The sequence below is a fragment of the Tamandua tetradactyla genome, chromosome 1, assembly GCF_023851605.1.
Source record: "Tamandua tetradactyla isolate mTamTet1 chromosome 1, mTamTet1.pri, whole genome shotgun sequence".
NCBI lineage: Eukaryota > Metazoa > Chordata > Mammalia > Pilosa > Myrmecophagidae > Tamandua > Tamandua tetradactyla.
Genome location: NC_135327.1, coordinates 218,508,993 through 218,530,740, shown reverse-complemented (window position 1 = coordinate 218,530,740; position 21,748 = coordinate 218,508,993). Strand labels below are relative to the sequence as shown.

General features: G+C 36.8%; 1 protein-coding gene and 1 pseudogene across 23 annotated transcripts in view; one reads left to right on the top strand and one right to left on the bottom strand.

Moving 5' to 3' along the window:
* Positions 1-21,748, top strand: part of CCDC7 (coiled-coil domain containing 7) — a 394,574-nt gene that overhangs the window by 273,284 nt on the left and 99,542 nt on the right. For 20 of the 23 annotated variants that reach the window (XR_013172291.1, XR_013172292.1, XR_013172260.1 and 17 more), the window contains one exon: positions 14,818-14,928. The exons of the other annotated variants lie outside the window; for them this stretch is intronic. Coding sequence is in view for 2 of the 20 variants with exons in the window: in XM_077152126.1 (XP_077008241.1) it covers positions 14,818-14,928 (111 nt within the window). In the remaining 18 variants the exon portion in view is untranslated. The remainder of the gene's footprint in view (positions 1-14,817; positions 14,929-21,748) is intronic. 23 annotated transcript variants of the gene reach the window in all.
* On the bottom strand, positions 3,559-4,294 carry LOC143679883 (swi5-dependent recombination DNA repair protein 1 homolog pseudogene; annotated as a pseudogene).

Sequence of the window (21,748 nt, the reverse complement as noted above, 5' to 3'; positions counted from 1 at the left end):
AAATAATATGAGACTACTAGAGACCAATATAAACTAAATTTGATACCTAGAATATTTATAAAATAATGAGGCAGCTTCAATACACACCCATGAAAGCTCTCCCGATAATCAAATGTATCATGATGGTAACTTCTTTATAGATTCATAAAAATGAGAGAAAATCCTATTGAACATTTTCCATAAATTTGAACTCTAGAAATTTCACAAAAGATCTGTTTTTGTATTTAGTGGAATAAGTGAATCTCTTTGTATAGCTTGGGATGAAGAAGCAGATGAAAATCTCATGCTTGAGAACCAAGATTTGGCATCCAAGATTCAAATGCAAGTTAAAAAACAAAAAACATTCAGAGGGGACTCAAGAATAAGTATAATAATTGTTTATATCTTTAAATTATTTTGAATTAAACTTTTTGAAAGATTTTTTTTCCTTTGGTTCCTAAATATGTACTTGAGCATGTATTTTATAGACGTTTTCTACTTTGAACTATAGTGTCAATACCCAATGGTAACCAGAGAACAAAAGTTAAAGCATTGATACCTTTTAGTTGGGATCTCTTTCTGTAAGAATATTTCATGGCCATGGGCCTAGGGTTCAGTATCTACCAAGACCCAATAATAGGCCCATAGTTGTATCTTTTTCTTATAAAATTCTAGATGATTTTAATCTTTATATTTTTCTATATTTCCCAAGTTTTCTTAGGTAGCATTTCTTCTATAATCAGAAAAAAAAATTGGCAGAACTTTTAAGGTCATTCCTTGTTCTAAAATGGAATAAGGTAAATTGTTCACTTTTACCAAGTCCTAAATCATTTGTGAATTATGTTTAGAAAACTATCTTCAATTTCTCCTATTTACTATGACAAGTCAATCTTGTACCCTACTCAGTAGAGTTTAGCAAACAGAAAAAATGTTCTTTCTCATTTCCATGAAATAGTTTACCTCGTTATTCATGTGGATGATAATTTTATAATGAGATTATCTGGTTGGAAAACTGCTTTGCCCCTCCATAACCAGTGGACTGTTGCATTCCATGGTGATATAATTGGGATCATAATTTCCAAGCAATGTCCATGTGTCACTGTTCTGCAATTTATGAACTAAATGTTAAATTTAAACCCCAAAGACCATATTCAATATACACTGGTGTAGGTAAAGCAAGAGAACTATGATAAAATCTTCTACTTAGGAAAAAAAGTGTATATGCTAGTGTTCTAACTGATCACCCATATAGTGATCAATGCTGAATAGAGATGATAAAGGAAATGATAGTACGCACATCTTTTGATGACTCTTCATTGTTACCAGAATGATTTCTTAGTCCATTTGGCTGGTTCAGCAAGGAAATGGCCATTGATAGCATTTCCTACATCTTGATGTCAGAGGCAGGGCAGGGGAGTGTATGAGAAATGCAGAGTTTATTGGCATGGGCACTAACAATTAGAAAGGATGCAAGAGTATGTGCCCTACTATGCCATGTATATATTTTTATTATTCCATATGTTTTACTCCTCTGTTGATAAGGTAGATAAAAGGAGCATCAGACACAAGGTTTTCACAATCACACAGTCACATTGTGAAAGCTATATCATTATACAATCATCATCAAGAAACATGGCTGCTGGAACACAGCTCTACATTTTCAGGCAGTTCCCTCCAGCCTCTCCATTGCATCTTGACTAACAAGGTGATATCTATTAAATGTGTAAGAGTAACCTCTAGGATAACCTCTCGACTCTGTTTGGAATCTCTCAGCCATTGACACTTTATTTTGTCTCATTTCGCCATACATTAATGTTTTGTTGGACTGGACAGAAAAAGGGCTATACTTGGGAAGCATTCTGGTTTGCTAGCTGCTGGAATGTATATATCAGAAACAGAACAGCTTTTAAAGGGGGAATTTATTAAGTTGCAAGTTTACAGTTCTAAGGCCATGAAAATGTCCCAATTGAAGCAAAACTATAAAAATGTCCAAATTAAGCACCAACAAGGTTATCTTCCCCCAAGAAAGGCTGATGAAATTCAGGGTTTCTCTCTCAACTGGAAATGCACATGGCGTACATGATGACACTTGCTAACTTTCTCTCCTGGCTTCTTGTTTCAAGAAGCTCCCCCAGGGACATTTTCCTTCATCTCCAAAAGTCTCTGGCTGCTTGGGCTCTGGTAGTTCTTGTGGCTCTCCTCTTGGCTCTGTTGCTCTCTCCAAAATGTTTCCTCTTTTAAAGAAATCCAGTAAACTAATCAAGACCCACCTGGAATGGGAGGGGTCACATCTTCTAATCAAAGGTTAATACCCATGATTGGGTGTCTCATATCTCCATGGAGACAATCTAATGAAGTTTCCAAGCTACAGTGCTGCGTAGGGATTAAAGAAACTGTTGCCTCCATATGATAGATCAGAATCAAAACAGCTTTTCTAGGGTACATATTCCTTTCAAACCAGCACAGGAGGGTAGTGCTCCTGGTAGTAACTATTTATCAACTAGTAGGTATTTTTTTTTAGTAGTACTTTTTTTTTTTTTAACTAAGCAAATCTGCTTTAGCTCTTAAAGGAATCTAAGAGCAAGAATCCAGAAAGCCCTCAGGAAGGACTGAAAATGAGAACCAGGAAGCCACTGATCCAAAAAGTTCTGTCTCCATCTTCTCTGCCTTTCTTTTACTATCCTTCATAGCTATACCAGCTTTACTGTTTATATATTACAGTTCAGTCACAAAAATAAAGGGGCTTATTTTCTTCTGAGCTCAACTCCGAATTCTCAGGGACTGGGTTTGCTTGAGCCACATCTCCATATATTTGTCCAGGATGATAGGTAACATTATGCATCATGGCAGCCATGTGAGTGATTCCTCAGTCAGACCCTGGATGGAAGTGGGTTTCTGACTGAGGAATCACTGTGAACTGAGTAGTCTCTAAAACTATTTCACAGATGACACTAGAAAGGAAGATGAATATGAAAGACCTTGAATGCCATGATGCCTTGGTGTGGGAGATGAGAATATGAAGTTTATAAGAAATAATAGATGGTTTTTTCACTAAATGAGATAAGGAATTTAAGAAACAACCTTGAAGAGAGAGAGGGAAGAATATAATTTTGGACATATGAGTTTAATTACCTTCTAGAACATCCAGATGCAAGTATGTGGTAAATGGATGGAAACAAAGGTTACAAACTTAGGAGAGAAATGGAAATTTTAGACCTGCATTTTAAATCAGTTTAGAGCTATACATTCACCGGACCACTTTTTTAACATTTAAAACTTTTTTTGCCATAATAAACAAAATTATTTAAAATTGCTTTCCAGAAATTGTCTACATTATCTTTATAAATGAGATTTTTCACACATTTCTTTAAATGTCAATTTTATTTTAGCAAATACATCCAAAATACCAACCTTTCATTTTAGACCTTTGCTTATAATTGCATAACAGATGCCTATCAGGATACCTTCCTCTAAGTCTAATGGTTTATACCTTCCTTTCAAAATGTAAAACTATCTTTTAATTAAGTTTTCATTCTCAAAGATATTCTGGAGAAAAGAATGTAAATTAAAATCTGCAAATTATTCTTTACTTTGATTATAAAATTGAGCAATTTATCATCTAACCCATAGTGGTCTATCAACTAAGTAAGACTTAGTTTCTTATTCTCCTCAGACATAGCTGATTGCAACTCATAAAGCAACAGCTGGCTATAGTTTCTTCACTTCTTTATTAACAGTTGTAATTGGGACAGGTCATTCTTTGTTCTACATATTTTGACTAGTTTTAGTCTCTGAAGGGTCTTGTTTCTCCTCAACCTGCTTCAACAATTTTGCTTTTTACTTTGTTGAATCCTTACTTGGGATGATTCTCATTTCCGAAATCATTTTGGATACAAAAATCAAGCAATTTAAATTCAAGTGCATTGAAATTCTTGAAGGTATTTTTCAAATATGTGCTTTCTTCAAATTCACTGTCTATGTGTTTAAAACTTTCTTGAAATTCCAAACAATTTTCTTGTGTTGACAATGCTGATTTCTTGGCAAAAGTATGAACATTTTCTTCTGTCTCTACTTTAAGTTGTTTTATCATGCTATAAGAGGACTTAAATGGAGATCTTGTCTTCCTTAATCATTCTCTAAATGTTTGCACTTGTGGGCTGTTGCCCTGAACTATTGGTGTGGGGAAACTGATCTTATAGTCCTGTGGTGTTCTAGGGAATGTAATGGCTGAGTCTGATGGACTTTCCATCTTGAAAATGAAATCTTGCCTTACCCACAACCACTTGCCATCCAGCAGGATACCACCCTCCACCATTCCCAGAATATGCGGAAAGCACATGCCTCTGTAGCCCCATAGTTGTATCTTTCTTTTAAAAAGTTTTTTATTATGAAATACAACTTACATACAAAAAGGAGAAAATAATTTTAAAAGGAGCAATAGTTTTCAGAGTACATTTTAACAGAACAAATTTCAAAGTTTGGTATGGGTTACCATTCCACAACTTTGGGTTTTACCGTCTAGTTGCTCCAAAAAAATGGAAGCTAACAGAAACATCAATACAGTGATTCTGCAATCATACTTGTCCATTAAATCCTATCTTCTCTATTACAACTCCTCCTTATCCTTTGATCCTACTCCCAATCTATAGGGATGTTTGGGGTATGCCCATTCTAACTTTTTCATGTTGTAAAGGGGTATCAATTATATATGATAGGGGGATGGAATTAGTTGATATTCTTGGAGAGGCTGGCCCCTCTGGATTTCAGGACTTATCTGTCCTAGGAACTCTGAAGGTTATAAGTTTCAGGAAAGTAAACTTAGTGCATGGAACTTTTGTAGAGTCTTAGAGCCCTAGGTGCTCTTTAGGGATAACAGAATGATGTTGGCTGGGGGTTGGCAAACCATGGCAATTAGCAATATCTAGCTGAAGCCTGGTAAGAGTAGCCTGCAAAATAGCCTCTCAGCTCCACTGATACCTTATTTTGTTGTATTTCTTTTCCCCCTTTTGGTCCAGAATGCATTGTACCAGGCCCAAGGGCCAGGGCCAGGCTCATCCCTGGGAATCATGTCGCACACTTTCTGAGAGACTTTAAGCCCTGGATGTCCTGTCCCATGTGTGTGTGTGCGTTAGGGGTGGGGGTGGTGGTAATAATTTTCTTGGTAGAGTTGGACTTAGAAAAAGAAAGTCCACATCTGAGAAACAAAAGAGGTTTCCTAGAAGCAACCCATGAGAATGATTATAAGTAGTCTTAGCTTCTCTGCTACAGAAATGAGTTTCATATGGGTAATCCTCAAAACCAAGGACTTGGCCTATTTTCTTGGGAGTGACTTATGTTTGAGAGAGTACCAGGGTTTCCAATTTGGGTAAATTTAATAGTTCCATATTTTTTTCTCCAGTCCCACAAGGGACTGTACCAATGCTTTTTAATTATCAGTCCACCATAGTCTGGGGCTTATTACATTAAGCCATACAGAATTACAAGACCTTGTTCCTCTTCTGGGTTCCATGCTTTTATGTTGTTGAAATGAGTTATCAAGGAAGGAGGTCGATTTAGATTGTGTGTTACATTAAGTTAGGTTCTAGGCACAATAAACCTCTTGCCATTGGTCTCATATAATAGGTAAAGTTCTAGAATACATGCACTATCATCCTTTGCCCTGTATTCTGATTTACCTTAGCCCCCCAAAAATCAGCTTCATTTCTATCTTTAATTGAAGCCTGATCTCTTTTTTGGTTACTTGAACAATTGCTATATGTTGTGATGCTGACTTTTGGAACTGCAAAATTCCAGCTCTGTGTATTAAGTGTCATAGAGGTATCCAATATTCCAAGGAAATACCAGCTGATAGCACAGTATCTCAGAATCTAGAAATGTACTTACAACTCTGGACGAAGTGTGACTGCTATAAAAGTTTACAATCTAGGCTTCAGGTTTCCTGTATTTTCTAAAATAGATCATATCATATATTTTCTCTTGTTTTAGGCTTAATTTTGTACCACATAATGTCCTCAAGGTTTATCCACTTCGTTTTGTACCTCATGACTTCATTCCCTTTTGTAGTTGCAAAATATTCCATCATATGTATACATCACAGTTTGCCATTCTGTTTCTCAGTCATTGTGTCTTTTGGTCCCCTCCAACTACTGGACATCATGAACAATGTCCGAAATAAGCAGTCCATATCTCATAGTGTCACCACTCAGTTGTACAATTATCAGCACACTAAAGTCTAGACAGTATTCATTGGTCCAAAAAAACAAAGTGATGATCATAGCCTTGCCACATGTCAAATCTAAACCTTCTCCCATTTCTTGTTCCTCCCCCTCCCCCACAATTATTAACTACTGATATGCTTTTGTACTGTTGATGTCCTCCTGTTAACTATTGGTCATAGCATGCAATATTAGTTTTTCCCCTATACCCCTCTATAATTGACGCCTTGCACAATATCAGGTCTTTGAAGTACTTAATACAAGAACTTATTTATAAGTATAGAGTTAATCGGTGGAATACATGACTATGTACAACCCTTTTCAATCACAGTCGCCTTCAATATGGCAATGTTCCTTGCCCCACTAATGAACTACCATCACTGCTATCTGTTCCCTTACATTTAAGTTCAACTTCACTGGGTAACCATTCACCTATCTTTATGTTCTGTGTGTCTCTATGTCCCCTGTAATCTATATTGTAAGCCTCTGAGTTTACTTTTACCAGAGTCACAATAGCGAGATCATACAGTATCCTTCTGTGCCTGGCTTATTTCACTCAACATTATATCCTCAAGGTTCATCCATGTTTTCACATGCTTCAAGGCTTCATTTCAACTTACTGCTACCTAATATTCCATTGAATGTATATACTGCATTTTGTTTAAACACTCATCTGTTGATGTGTACTTGGATTGTTTCCATCTTTTGGCAATTATAAATAGTGCCATTATGAACATCGGTGTGCAAATGTCTGTTTGTGTCACTGATTTCAGCTCTTCTGGGTATATACTGAGTAGTGGAATTGCCAATCATGGGAAAGCTTGATATTTAGCTTTCTGAGGAACCTCCAAACTGTCTCCCACAATAACTTTACTATTACACATTCCCACCAACAATAAATAAGTGTTCCAATTTCTCCACATTATCTCCAAATTGTAGTTTCCTGTTTGATTAATAGCAGCCATTCTTATAGGTGTGAGATGATATCTCATTATAGTTTTGGTTTACATTTCCCTTATAAAAATGGGCATTTTTTCATGTGTTTTTTAGTCATTTGCATTTGCTCTTTGGAGAAATGTCTATTTATATCCTTTGTCCATTTTATAATTGGTTTGTTTGTTCATTTGTTGAGTTGTATAATTTCTTTATGTACACAGGATATCAAACCTTTATCTGACATGTGGTTTCCAAATATTTTCTCCCATTGGGTTGGCCGCCTCTTCACCTTTTTGACAAAGTCCTTTGAGACTTTGATTTTGAGGAGTTCCCATTTATCTATTTTTTCTTTCATAGCTTGTGCTTTAGGTATAAAGTCTAAGAAGCTACCTTCTATCACTAGATCTTGAAGATGTTTCCCTGCTTTTTCTTCTAGAAGTTTTGTGGTACTGGCTTTTATATTTAGGCCTTTGATCCCCTTTGAGTTAATTTTTGTATAGGATGTAAAGTAGGGGTCCTCTTTCATTCTTTTGGCTATTGAAAAGACTATTCTACCTGTTTATTGAAAAGACTATTCTTTCCCAATTCAGTGGATTTGGGGGCTTTGTTGAAGATCAATTGACCATAGATTTGGTGATCTATCTCTGCATTCTCAATTTGGCTCCATTGGTCAATACTACTTTGTGCCAATACCATGCTGTTCTGACCACTGTGGCTTCATAATAAGTTTTAAAGTCAGAAAGTGTTGGTCCTCCCTCTTTGCTCTTCTTTTTTAGGATATCTGAGGTCTCTTTTCCTTCCAAATTAATTTGATAACAAGCTTTTCCAGGTCTTTAATATAGGTTAAGCTTATTTATAGACATTTGATTCTTTTAGTTGCTATTTTAAGTGGAAATCTTTCCTTAGTTGTCTCCTCAGTTAGGTCATTACTTATGTGTAGAAGCATTACTGATTTTTGTACATTAATCTTGTTTCCCACCACTGTGCTGAATTTGTTTATTAGCTCAAGTAGCTTTGTCATAGATTTCTCAGGATTTTCCAAGTATAGGATCATGTGATCTACAAATAATAAAAGTTTTACTTCTTTCTTTCCTGTTTGGATACCTTTTACTCCTTTCTCCTGCCTGATTGCTCTAGCTAAAACTCCTAGTTATGATGTTAAATAATAATGGTGACAATGGGCTTCTTTGTCTCCTTCCTGATCTTAGGGGGAATGCATTCAACCTCTCACTGTTGAGTATGGTGCTGATTCTGGTTTTTCATATATGCCATTTATGATATTGAGGAAGTTTCTTTCAATTCCTACCTTTTTAAGTGTATTTTTCAGAAAAGAATGCTGAATTTTGTTGAGTGCTTTCTCAGCATCAATTAATATGATCATGTGATTTTTCCATTTTGATTTGTTGATGTGCTGTATTACATTGATTGATTTTCTTATGTTGAACCACGTTTGCATTCCTGGTACAAACCCCAGCTAGTCATGATGTACAGTTCTTTTAATGTGTAGTTGTATTTCATTTGCTGATATTTTGTTGAGAATTTTTGCATCTATGTTCATTAGGGAGATTGGTCTGTAGTTTCCATTTTCTTGTAGCAACTTTATCTGGTTTTGGTAATAGAGTGATGTTAACTTCATAGAATGAGTTTGATAGCATTCCTTTTTCCTCATATTTGGAAGAATTTGAGCAGGATTGGTATTAGTTCTTTCTGAAATGTTTGTATTTCCTCTCTAGTCAGAGTAGGTAGTTTGTGGGTTTCTTAGAATCGATTCAATTCCTCTGAGTTGTGTAATTTGTTGGCATATAGTTGTTCATGGTATCCTCTTATGATTTTTAAATTTCTTTAGGATCCATGGTAATTACCCCCCTCTCATTTTCTATTTTATTTGCATTCTCTCTCTTTTTTTCTTTGTCAGGCTAGCTAGGGGTTCATTGATTTTGTTGATTTTCTCAAAGAGCCAACTTTTGGTTTTGTTGATTTGTTCTATTGTTTTTTGTTGTTGCTGCTCTCCAGTTCATTTACTTCTGCTTTAATCTTTGTTATTTCTCTTCTTCTATTTGATCTGGGGTTAGTTTGCTGTTCTTTCTCTAGTTCCCTTAGGTGAGCCACAAGTCCTCAAGTTTTGCTCTTTCTTTTCTTTTAATATAGTCATTTAAAGCAATAAATTTCCCTCTCTGCATTGCCTTTGCTGCATCCCATAAATTCTGATATGTTGTATTCTCATTTTCACTCTTCTCCAGATATTTACCTATTTCTCTAACAATTTCTTCTTTGACCCACTGATTATTTAAGAGTGTGTTGTTTAATCTTTAAGTATTTTTGAAAGTTCTAGTTCTTTGCTGGTTATTGATTTCCAGTTTCATTCCATTGTGGTAAGAAAAAGTGCTTTGAATAATTTCAATTTTTTAAAATTTATAAAAACCTGTTTTGTGTCCCAGTATGATCTGTGCTGGTTTGAAAGTATTATGTACCCCAGATAATCCATGTTTTAATCCTGATTCAATATTGTAGGTAGAAAATTTTGACCAGATTATCTCCACAGAGGTGTGACCTGCCCAGTTGTGGGTGTAACCTTTGAATTAGATGAGATGTGACTCCATTCATTCAAGGTGGATTTTGATTAGTTTACTGGAATTGTTAAAAAGAGGAAACATTTTAGAGAAATCTCAGAAACAACAGAGATGCTTGGAGATGCAGATGCTTGGAGAGCAGAAGTGATAGAGCTCACACAGCCAGAGACCTTTGAAGATGAAGAAAGAAAATGTCCCCAAGGAATCTGTTTGAAACCAGAAGTCAAAAATGCCAGACGCCAGCCACATGCCTTCCTAGCTGACAGAGGTATTCCAGAACCATTGACCTTTCTTGAATTAAAGTATTATTTCCTGGCTGCCTTAGTTTGAACATTTTTATAGGCTTAGAACTATATACTTGCAACTTGCTAAAATCCCTTTTTAAAAGCCATTCCTTTTCTGGTATATTGCATTCTAGCAGCTTAACAAACTAATACAGATCTATCCTGGAAAACATTCCGTGAGCACTAGAGAAGAATGTATATCCTGGAGTTTTGGAGAGTAGCAATTTATATGTGTCTGCCAGGTGCAATTCATTTATCACATTGTTTAAGTTCTCTGTTTCCCCGTGTTAATCTTTTGTCTGGTTGAACTATCTATAGAAGAGAGTGGTGTATTGATGTCTCAAACTACTATTGTTGAAAGATCTATTGCTTCCTTCAGTTTTGCCAATGTTTTGCTTCATGTTCTTTGGAGCTCTCTAATTGGGAGCATAAACATTTATGATTGTTATTTCTTCTTGGTGAATTGTCCCTTTTGTTAATATGTAATTTCTTTCCTTGTCTCTTATGATGCCTTTACATTTAATTTCTATTTTATCTTATATTAATATAGCTACTCCTGCTTTGTTTTGGTTATAGCTTGCATAGAAGATATTTTTCCATCCTTTCATTTTCAATCTATTTATATCCTTGGGTCTAAGATGAGTCTCTTATAAGCAGCATATAGATGGGTCATAATTTTTAATGTATTCTGCCAATCAATATCTTTTAATTGGTGACTTTATTCCATTAACATTCAAGATTATTACTGTAAGGCAGTTCTTGAATCTACCATCTTATTGTTTTATTTTTATTAGTCAGATCCATATATTATTTTCCCTCTTTCTCTCTCTTTTTTTTTTTTTTACATGGGTAGGCACTGGGAAATGAAAAATGAACGTCTCTCTCTTTTTATCCTTTAAGTTACCCTTACTGATACTCTTCACTTCGTGCCCTCCTCTAGACCTTCCTCTACTGTCTTTTTCTTTTTCAGCCAGTAGAACTCCCTTTAGAATTTCTTGTAGAGGAGAACTCTTATTGACAAATTCTCTCAGTCTTTGTCTGAGAAGATTTTAATCTCTCCCTCAGTTTTGCAGGATAAATATCCAACTTGGCTGGATAAATATTTTTTGGCTGGAAGATCTTAAATATGTCATACCACTGCCTTTTCATCTCCATTGTGCCTGCTAAAAGTGTGGAGTCCCTTGTGTGCGGTAAATCTCTTTTCTCTTGCAGCTCTCAGGACTTTCTGCTTCTTTTCAACATTTGGCAGTTTGATTAGTATGCCTCTTGGATTATGTCTATTTGGATTTACTCTTTTGGGGTCTGTTGAGCTTCTTTGATTTGCGTATTTATGTCTTTTATAAGATTTGGGAAGTTTCCCCCCATTATCTCCTCAACTAACCTCCCTAGCCCTTTGCTTTTCTCTTCTCCTTCTGGAACACCAATAATTCTTATATTTGTGCTCTTTGTGTTTTCCATTATTTCTCTGAAATCTTGTGACATTTTTTTCCTTCTTTCTTGCCATTTGTTTTTGTGTGTGTGTGCATTGCACATGGGGAGTGTCAGAGCATATGTAGTCAAGTTCCACTAATACCTGGGACACTTTTTATATTGGGGCAGTGATTGTCAAAATCTTGTTAATCTCTTTTAGAATGAGTTGAGTGGGACATTCTTGTCCAGTAATTTCACTTGTGTGCTAGGTCCTAGTATCTCATCTGTATTAGGTCCAGAACCTAGAAATCTGAGATAGTTAACAATCTCATCATGTACCCATCTCACTCCCACATAGTTGACTTAAGGGACCCCTGTGGTGACTCTCAGGGCCTCTCTAGCTACTCCAAACAAAGATTGTCCAAATGTTCTTTTAATGGACAGGAAACTAATCCTGGCTAAGCCAAAAATGTTGGAGTTTGACAGTGCCAGTTTGAAGATGGAGAGGTGTTAGGTGTTTTCTTCCTCTAATCCATATCCCTACCTCTTCCTGCCTCAAGAAGGGAGTTTTTAGTGTGTGTTCCTGCATCACTCTCTCTAAATTTATCTAGATTGCCTTTTTCATTATACAGGTAAACTAACCCTGTATCTAATGCCTCTCTGGGTAGCTGGGCCACATTATACAGAAGGTTGTAATTATTTCACAGTAGATGTACAAATCTCAATAACCCATGTAGCAGGCTATTCATTGGTGCCAGGGAACTACAGTAGTCAGAAATAGCTCCTCATTCTTTAGAGCACTCTGTTAACTCCTTAATTTGAACTATGGGGTAATCTTAATCACTGAGTTGGGACTAATACCCAGAATCAAGAAGCTTATGTAAACAAATCACTGTCACTCCTCATGATTGCCCACTGGCAAACACTTTCACATTCTGGATCCACTGGCACAGGTGTCTGTTGAGACCCTCAGGCTCTTGCAAATGATCTTTTAACATTTCTGAGAGTGCCTGTGTATTCCTCTAGCCCCTCTCAAATGTGTCCCATGGGATCATCAGGGTTTGGCTTATTCATGAAGGAATTATAGTTAATTGATCACAGTCTTTATTATGCTAATTTGTCAGAAAGAGAGTTACCAGGTCTCCAGGAGGTCAATTAAGACAATGAATCAAATAGAGATAGAAATTAAGTCTTTGTATACATTTACTGTGATAGTACACTGTGAGTCATTTAGTTTACAAGCTGAACTGGAGATGCTGCTGTCTTGCTAATATTCTGTAACTTCTCACAGGATGACACCAGATGTGAGTCAGATAGATCAGTGCAGATTGGTGGGGGAGATAAACTTGTTTGAGGGACTCCTCAAACAAAAGACTTCTGCCAGTTTGGGACTTCTGAATCAGAGTTGTAAAAAAGATGGGAAAGCTGGTGTGGAAAAGTACTGAATACTAAGTCATGTAGCAAAAAGTGTTGTCCTAGTCTCTTAGGACTGCTGTAATAAAATAATACAAACTAGATGTCTAAAACAACAAAAATCTATTGTTTCTACCTTTTAGAGACCAGAAGTCCAAAATCAAGGCTCTGTCAGTGCATCACTCTCTTAAACTGATAGGAAAAATTACTTTTTTGCTTCTTCTAGCTTAGGGTGTATGCCAGACATCCTTGGAGTTCCTTGTCTTATAGAAGCATCATTCCAATGCCTCCCTGAGCCTTCACCTGGCCTTCTTCTCCCTGTGTTTCTCCTGTTCTCATATGGATACCAGTTATTTTGGTTAGAGCCCACCCTAATTATGATCTATTCTTAACTTGACTATTGCAACCCCTATTTCCAAATTAGGTCACTTTCACACAAGTATCTAAGTTAGGACTTCAGTATATTTTGTGATTAGTCAACCCATAACAATTGTATTCAAGAACTCTTTATTTGGGAACTATAGCAGAGGTGCCAGAACACTGTCTCAGCTGAGGCAGCATTCTCCACAACCCACGTAGAGAGTTCTCTGAAGAGCAGTACCTGGATTAGTAAAGCCATGTGTGTTTGTGTATCTGTCTGTGCCTAAATCCTGGCTGAATGTATTGGCTGTGTACCAAGTCTGGCAAGATGAGGGTAATTTCCCCTAATGTGGCTTCTCAGGTAAAGCTTCTGTAACTGTGCATGATTTGGCCTGACAGTTCACATGTAGTATTTTGTTTTAATTGTATATACATGTACATATGCATTACAGGTATATATGTAGATATATTCATACATATATGTTCATATGCATACACATGTGTACATATACATGTATATGCAGTACATGGAAGTAGTTTAGAAAGCATGAGTTCTAATTGACAACTGCAATTCCAATTCCACCCCTCAGAGCTCATTCCCGCCTTCCTCTATTTCAAATGAAGTCCCTCAAAATGTCAACATTTTTCCTATTTACTGAATCCTATAATGCTTCTAAAGTCATTTTGGAATTTCTTAAAACATACTGTTTCAAAACAGACTTACTAAAAATATTAGGAGATTTGTTTAAAGTTCACTTCCAGACCAAATGGTGTACCTAAGACTGAGGTTGATGTCAGTTATTTTATTCATGAGTTACTTGGATCGGTGTATTTTTGTTCCTTTCATGAAGTTAATGCTTTAGTTTTAGTTTAGTCCTTTTATTTTAAACTTATATTTGGAATTGGTGGAACATGAGTCTTATTTCAAAAACTAAAAAGTGATGACAAAATGTATACATAAATATCATTCCTTCCTGTATATTTCCCTGTTACTCCCACCTTTATCTAAGGTACCAACTACACTGTTTTCTGGTTTCTCTTTCCATGATTCATTGCAAAAATAAATATTTCTCTTTATCTTTCTCTGTTTTTAATCCTTTTTCCTTTTTGCAAATCCAGAAGGTAAGATAATTGATACCATCTACCCATTTTTTCCACTGGACATTATCTTGGAAGTGCCTCCATGTCTGTTAAACGGTCTTTTTCATTCATTGTACAGCAGCATTGACAGCTGTTTATACCACATATACACTATTTCCTTAGTTTATTCACCTAATATCCAATGCTGGACATTTAGATGATTTTGAATATTTTGCAAATAATACTGTAATGAGAAAATTTGTGCATATGCATTTTCATTGTTTGATTTAGAAATGTGTATGATCATAAAGTAAAAATAATCTAAGAACACTGCAGATCACTATAAAATATATTTGATGCCAAGAATTTTTATGATATAATAAGACAGCTTCAATACACACTCAAACTCCTCCCAATAATCATATCAGATGTATCATGATGGTAACTTCTTTATAACTTCATAAAAATGAGAGAAAATCCTGTTGAACACTTTCCATAAATTTGAACTCTAGAAATTTCACAGAACATCTGTTTTTGTATTTAATGGTCTAAGTGAATCTCTTTATGTAGCTTGGGATGATGAACCAGATGAAAATCTTATGCTCAAGAACCAGGATTCTATGTCCAAGATCCAAATGCAAATTAAAAAACAAAAAACATCCAGAGAGGAAAGTCTCAAGAGTAAGTAAAATAATTGTATATTTCTTTAAATTATTTTTGAATTAAACTCATCAGAAGATCTTTTTTGGTTTCTGAATATCTACTTGGCATATATTTTATAGACATTTACACTTTGAGATATCGTATGTGTCAATACTCAATGATAACCAGAGATCAAAAGCTAACACACTGATACCTTTTAACTGGGATCTCTTTCTTTAAGACTATTTCATGGTCATGGGTTTAGGATTCGTTATTCACTAAGACCCAGTAATAGGCCATAGTTATGACTTAAAAGGTGTGTTTCTTTCAGCTGACTCTGGAGGATGACAGCTTAAAATTACTAACAAGTGCTTCTGATCTATAGTGGTATTCTTCTGCCATAAGTTCCAATTGGCAAATAGAGGGATTGCTAAGATGTATAATGCAAATGGCAATGTTGGGCCAGTGGGGCGCCAAAGGGAGGGTGGCTCTGGTGGCTGTTAGAACCTCCAGGGCTTCCTATTGTTTGGGGCCCTCTCGAAGGTCATATTCTTTCTTCTTACTTGATAGATGGCTGCCATCAATATAGCCACATGCAGAATGTTGGAGCATCCTTAGCTAAAGTCCCACTAATAGCTGGGATAGCTTTTTATTTGGTGGTGGTGGGGTGGGGCAGAGAATGCCAACATCTTGGTAATCTCTTCTGGAATGAGTTCAGGAACATATTCTAAAATCTTGTCCAGAATTTCACTTGTGTAGTAGGTCCTTGTACCTTGTCTGTATCAAGGTCCAGCTATGTTTTGAATGTGTCCATGTACCAGTTGGTCACCAAGGTGTCCAACTTTGTTGCATGGTCCTTGTCTGGGCTTTGCAGGAAATTGCCATCCACGCAATGGAAGAAGGCTAGTGATAACTCCATGACTGAGACTTTTTCCAGATCAAGGCTTACCCATTGATAGTAGACAGTGAATTCAAATAGCCTGTGGCATGGCATTAAAGATGGTTTACCACCCATTCTGCCCAATAGTAAAATGATCTTGATCATCTGAATGGTGAAGGATGCCGAATAGGGCATTTGTGATATCAGTGGCTACATACCAAGTTCACTCAGTTGGGTACTGCTGACACAATGTCAGGTACTGCTGGTGCCAAGGGACGTACTAGAGTGTTGAGTTTCCTTAATCAGTGCTTAGTCCACACACACATAAGGCTTTGCGCGTATGTGTGTGTCTTTTCTTCCCAGTGTAAATCCTGACCCTCACATCAACACAGTCATTAGCTCAAACCTGTAATGTTTCAAAAAATTTCAGAATTTCATAACTCGTATAGCTACAATGACAAACCTACCAGTCTGGCAACTGGCCTTAATTCTTTTTGGGGGAGCCCATCTGTTTCCTTATTTTTTTATTTTTATTTTTTTTTACTCTGAGGATATAGAGATGAAGAGATATAGAATTTGTCAACCAGGTGATTCAGGTACAGTGGGGAGACAGACATGCAAATAGTTAGGGTGCAGAAGATAATTGCTTTCATAGAACCATAAATATGCAAGCTTTGACCATGTGTGTGATGATTCCATTTGAACGCTGTCATGTGTGTTTATTATCTGTGCTGCCAGGTCCAGAACACTACCTCCCCCTCTCTTTCAAACTTAAAACTAGTTTCAATGCCTCTCTTTTCCTTGGTGCTCATATTCAGTCAGTGCCAAGTTTTTTGTTTTTTTTCCCTGTATCACCTTTTATTTTTTATTTTTTTATTAATTAAAGAAAAAAAGAAATTAACCCAACATTTAGAAATCATTCCATTCTACATATGCAATCAGTAATTCTTAACATCATCACATAGATGTTTCCTTCTTTGAGGCCCACTATTGAGTAACCACACCCAAAACTACTCCTGATAGGCCCTTGCTGGGGTGTTCCAAAGAAAGGCATGCAATTACCATTTTTACAACTTTCAAGTGTTTATCACTTACTAACTTGACTTTTTTTTATGCTTAGGAATTTGTCAATAGATTGAGATTTTCCTGATCTTATGAGGAAGTTTAATTGAGTTTGCTAACGAGCAGGAGGAACAGTAAAGAACCTAGAAATCTGAGGTCATTAACAGTCCCATCATGTATTCTCATTTCCTCTTTGTAGAATCAAGGGGCCAGTTGGTACTCATAAGTACACTACACCTACTCCAAGCAAGGGTGATCCAAACGTGTTGTTTTTTTTTTTTTCTCATGGGTAGGCACCCGGAATTGAACCTGGGTCTCTGGCGTGGCAGGTGAAAATTCTGCCAAGCATGTTTTTAATGGTCAGGGAACTGATCAAGGGTGAACCAAATCTGTTGGTGCTCAAGTAGTGCTGGGCTGAAGAAGGAGAGATTAGATGTTTTCTTCCCCTCAGTCAATATCCTACCTCTTCTTTTACCTAAGGTGCAGTAGCCCTGTCAGGCCCTCTCAAGGAGGAGGTTAGTACTGATTCAACCCAGAAAATGTACTCTCCCTCAATAGGTCATCATGTAGGCCAGCTAACCCTATGTCTAATGTCTCTCGGGGTAACTGGGAAAATTTCCTGAGGGGCTCTAACTCTTTTACATTAAAGGCATGGGTCTTAATCACTCATGTAATAGGCTGTTCATCAGTTCCAGGGAACTGCTCAGGGCTAACAATAGTCATCATTCCAAAGTTTCTCCTGTGTCTTTTGATCCTAGTTTTGGAGTACTGTGAGCAGTAGCCATACATTGTGTCCTAGTTCCATAGAGCCCCTCTGTTAGTTACCTGATTTGATCTGTGTGATAATTTGAGCAGTAGAGTTGGTGATTAATGAGTAGGAACAATGTTCCCCTTAGAACTGAGAAACTCATGTAAGGAATCCACTGGCACTCTCCATGAGAATCCTTCAGCATCTGCTAAGACTTTCCAGATCTATTGGCATAGGTGCCCCATGGATCTCATAAGTCCTTGCAAATGGTGTGAGCCTCCCAGCCAAATGTTCTCCATGGAATCTTCAGGGTTTTGCTTTTCCATAAAGGCATTGTGCTTAACTGATCACACTGCTCCCCATGCTAATTTGCTAGAGACTGCTGCCATATGTCCAAGTGGTCAATTAAGCCATAAACCAAAATGAAGTTAGAAATTAAGCCTTTATTAACTTATATGATTCTATAAGCAAGAGGCTAAACAGGAAATGGCTCCAGCTTCCCCAATTTTTCATTTTTTCCCCATGGAATAGCACTGGGTAATTAACCAGATGTGAGGGAGAATTGTCTCAGTACCCAGGGTATCCCAAACAAAAGTTCCTTGCAGTTTAATGAACCCAGGCTGGGGGCATGGCAGAGGGTGTAAAGTCTCAGAGTGGGAAAGTGCTGCATACTGAGTCAAAATGGAGAAAATGATTTCTTTAAACCATTTGATCCTGTGTTCTTAGCAAGGTCATAGGGTAGTTTCTCAGCCAACACCCATGGTTCCCCCATAAGGAGCCTCCAAATGGAGGGGCCTTGGCTAAAAATTAAGATTTTTGTAAGAGCTTGGCTGCCCAGGGGGTGGGGATAGTCCTTGAGTAACATTCCTTCCAAAGATGGCAGTGCACTGGCTGTGTATCTAGACTGTGTAGGGAGGAGAGCTTCCTCCATGAGGAATGCCAGGTAAAGCCTTTATTATTACCTATGATCTTGCCTGAAAGATTGCACATAGATTTTTGGATTGAAACTGGACTTCTCGGTATATATATACATATATACCTATGCAAATGCACATATGCATATGTGCACATATATGTACAGGACCGTGTACATTTGCATATTCATATAGTCACATATACATATACCTCTATACCTGTAGTGACAGGTACCTACAGGCATATATATAAGCAGGTATATACATGCATATGCAAGTGCACAGACATAGTTTACAAACCTTGAGTTCTCACTGGCACTTTCAATATCAGTCTAACTGATATAAAATTCAGGGCTCTTTTCTGCCTTCCTCAATTGTATATACAGCTGTCTTTTCTTCTGCAGTGTGAATCCTGACCTTCCCAACATCAATACAATCATAAGCTCAAACTTATAATGTTTCAAAAAAATTTCAGAATTGCATAACTCATACAGCTACAAAGAAAAACCTACCAGAAAAGTTTCATGATATTTTTGCAGTCTCCCCATCCTCTTGCCCAACATTGAAGTTGCATGTCAAATACTGTATTACTGCTTTTTTTCATTAAGTGGAGTCATTGGTTTATGTTTCCTTTCAGTTTTAGTTTCCCTTCCTTAAGGAAAGGGAAACCCCTTAACAAGGATTAGTTGAATCTGATTTAACTTTTGGAATATGGAAAATATTCTATTTCTAAAGGTAGAAAATATTATGAAAGGTATACTTAGAGGTAAGTTTTTCCCTTCCTATATCCCTTTCTCTTGTGTTCCCTATCCTTACCCCCTCATCTTATAGGTAACCAACTACATTGTTTTCTAGTTTATCTTTCCTGTGTTTCATTTTGTAAAGGCAAGAATGTCTCTATTTCTTTCTCAATATCTTTCCTCCTTTTAAAATTATCCCCCTTCTTTCTTATCCTACAGGTAGCATATGAAGATAACCTCTTTTGAAATTCAATTTTTTTTCACTTAACATTATCCTTTGGAAGTACCCCATGCCAGTTTACAGAGACCTTTTTCATTCTTTTTATGAATATCTATTATCATAAAGTATAAATAACCTAAAAAAACTAGAGATCAATATAAAATGTATTTAATGCCCAGAATGTTTATGAAATACTAAGACAGCTTCAATGTACACCCAATAATTTTCACATCAGATCTAGCGTTATGGTTATTTACTTTTAAATGCAATTTTATAGAGATTTATTATATATTCACATACCATATAATCATCCAAATTGTACAATCAGTGTTCATAGTACATCATATAGCTGTGCATTTGTCATCACAATAGATTTTTTACATTTTCATTACTCCCCCCAAAATAAAAATAAGAATAAAAGTAAAAATGAAAAAGGACAGCCAAAAACATCCCATATCCTCTCTCCCCCTTATTACTTATTTATTTTTTGTCTTTTCTTTCTTACTCTGTCCATACACTGGATAAAGGGAGTGTCAGTCACAAGGTTTTATGGTCACACCTTGAAAGGTCTATAGTTATTCAGTCATTTTCAAGAATCAAGGCTATTGGATTGTAGTTCAACAGTCTCATGTATTTCCCTAAAGCTATTCCAATATACCCAAAACTGAAGGGGGATATCTATTATACTGCATAAGAATAACCAACAGAATGACCTCTGGGCTCTGTTTGAAATCTCTCTGCCTCTGAAACTTTATTTTGTTTCATCTCTTCTTTCTTTTGGTCAAGAAGGCTTTCTCACACTCACTATGCCCGGGCCAGGTTGCCCCCTGGAATCATGTCTCCCAGGGAAATTTACACCCCTGGGAATCGTGTCCCACCTAGTGGGGAGGGCAGTGAGCTCACCTGCTTAGAGAGGCCACATCTGAGCAACTAAAAAGTTTCTTTGGGAGTGAATTTTAGGCATAATCATAAGTAGGCTTCATTTATAAGGACAAGCCACAAAATAGAGGGCCTGGACCATCAAATTGCAGCGCCCAATGATTGCAAGAATATCATGTTCTGCAGGTGGGGAAATTTAATGTTTCCACCTTTTCCCCCAGTCCCTGAAGGGGAATTTGCAAATACTTTTTACTCTTCTACCCAGATTATTCTGGGATGTAACCAGGCATCACACCAACCTGTATAAACCAACAAGATCTCACTCTCTGTTCAAGGTTCTGTGTAATTATGATGTTGGAATAAGCTGACCATCCATTCAAGATATGTTAGATAATGTGTTACCAAAAATATAAACTTTGTACCAAATAAGCATCTTTCTTTGGACTCACACAGAAGCTGAAGTTTTAAAATACAGTCACCAAAGCCCTTTAGTCTGCTTTACTTTAAGTCCTACTTGGATCATCTTCATTCACATCTCTAATTGAAGTCTGATTGTTTTTTCTGGGTTTTTAATAGTTGTTGTATGAGGTAATGCTGACTTTGATAGCTGCAGGACTCTAGCTCTTGAGTCTCAGGTGTCACACAAATACCCAAAGTTCTAGGGAATGACCAGGTTATACACAAAAAGTTCAGCATCTCAGAATTTAAAAATAAGTTACTACTCTGGAATAGATGTGACTGCTGTAAGAGCTTAAAATCTTGGGCGGGCCACGGTGGCTCAGCAGGCAGAGTTCTCGCCTGCCATCTCAGAGACTGGGGTTCGATTCCCAGTGCCTGCCCTTGCAAAAAAAAAAGTAAAAATTAAAAAAAAAAAAATCTAGCAACCTTTACAATAGACCTTCACCAGACAACCCATGCTCTTGAATTCAGTTCTCAAAATTTACATATAATAGTCCATAGTAGTGTGGCATGATAATATTTGTCTTTTCATTTCTGGCTAATTTCATTCAACATGCTGTCCTCAAGTTTCATTCACCTAGTATCATGCCTCATGACTCCTTCTTGCAGTCACTCAATAGTGCACTGTATGTGTACAACACAGTTCCCCCTTCTATGGTTCAGTCAGAATACCCTTAGATCACCTCCATCCTTTGCAAATCACGGACACTGTCATGATAAACACCAGTGTGCAAGTGTCCATTCGTGTCCCCTTTCTCAGTTCTGCAAGTATACACCTAACAACAGGGTTGCAGGATCATAAGGCAACATCACCTCTAGCCCCCTGGGGAACCACCACACTGCCTTCAAGAGGGGCTATACCTTTCTACTTCCCTACCAATAGTGAATAGGGACATCTCTTTTTCCACATTTTCTCCAACACCTGCATCTCTTTGTTTATTTTTAAACAGTTTTATT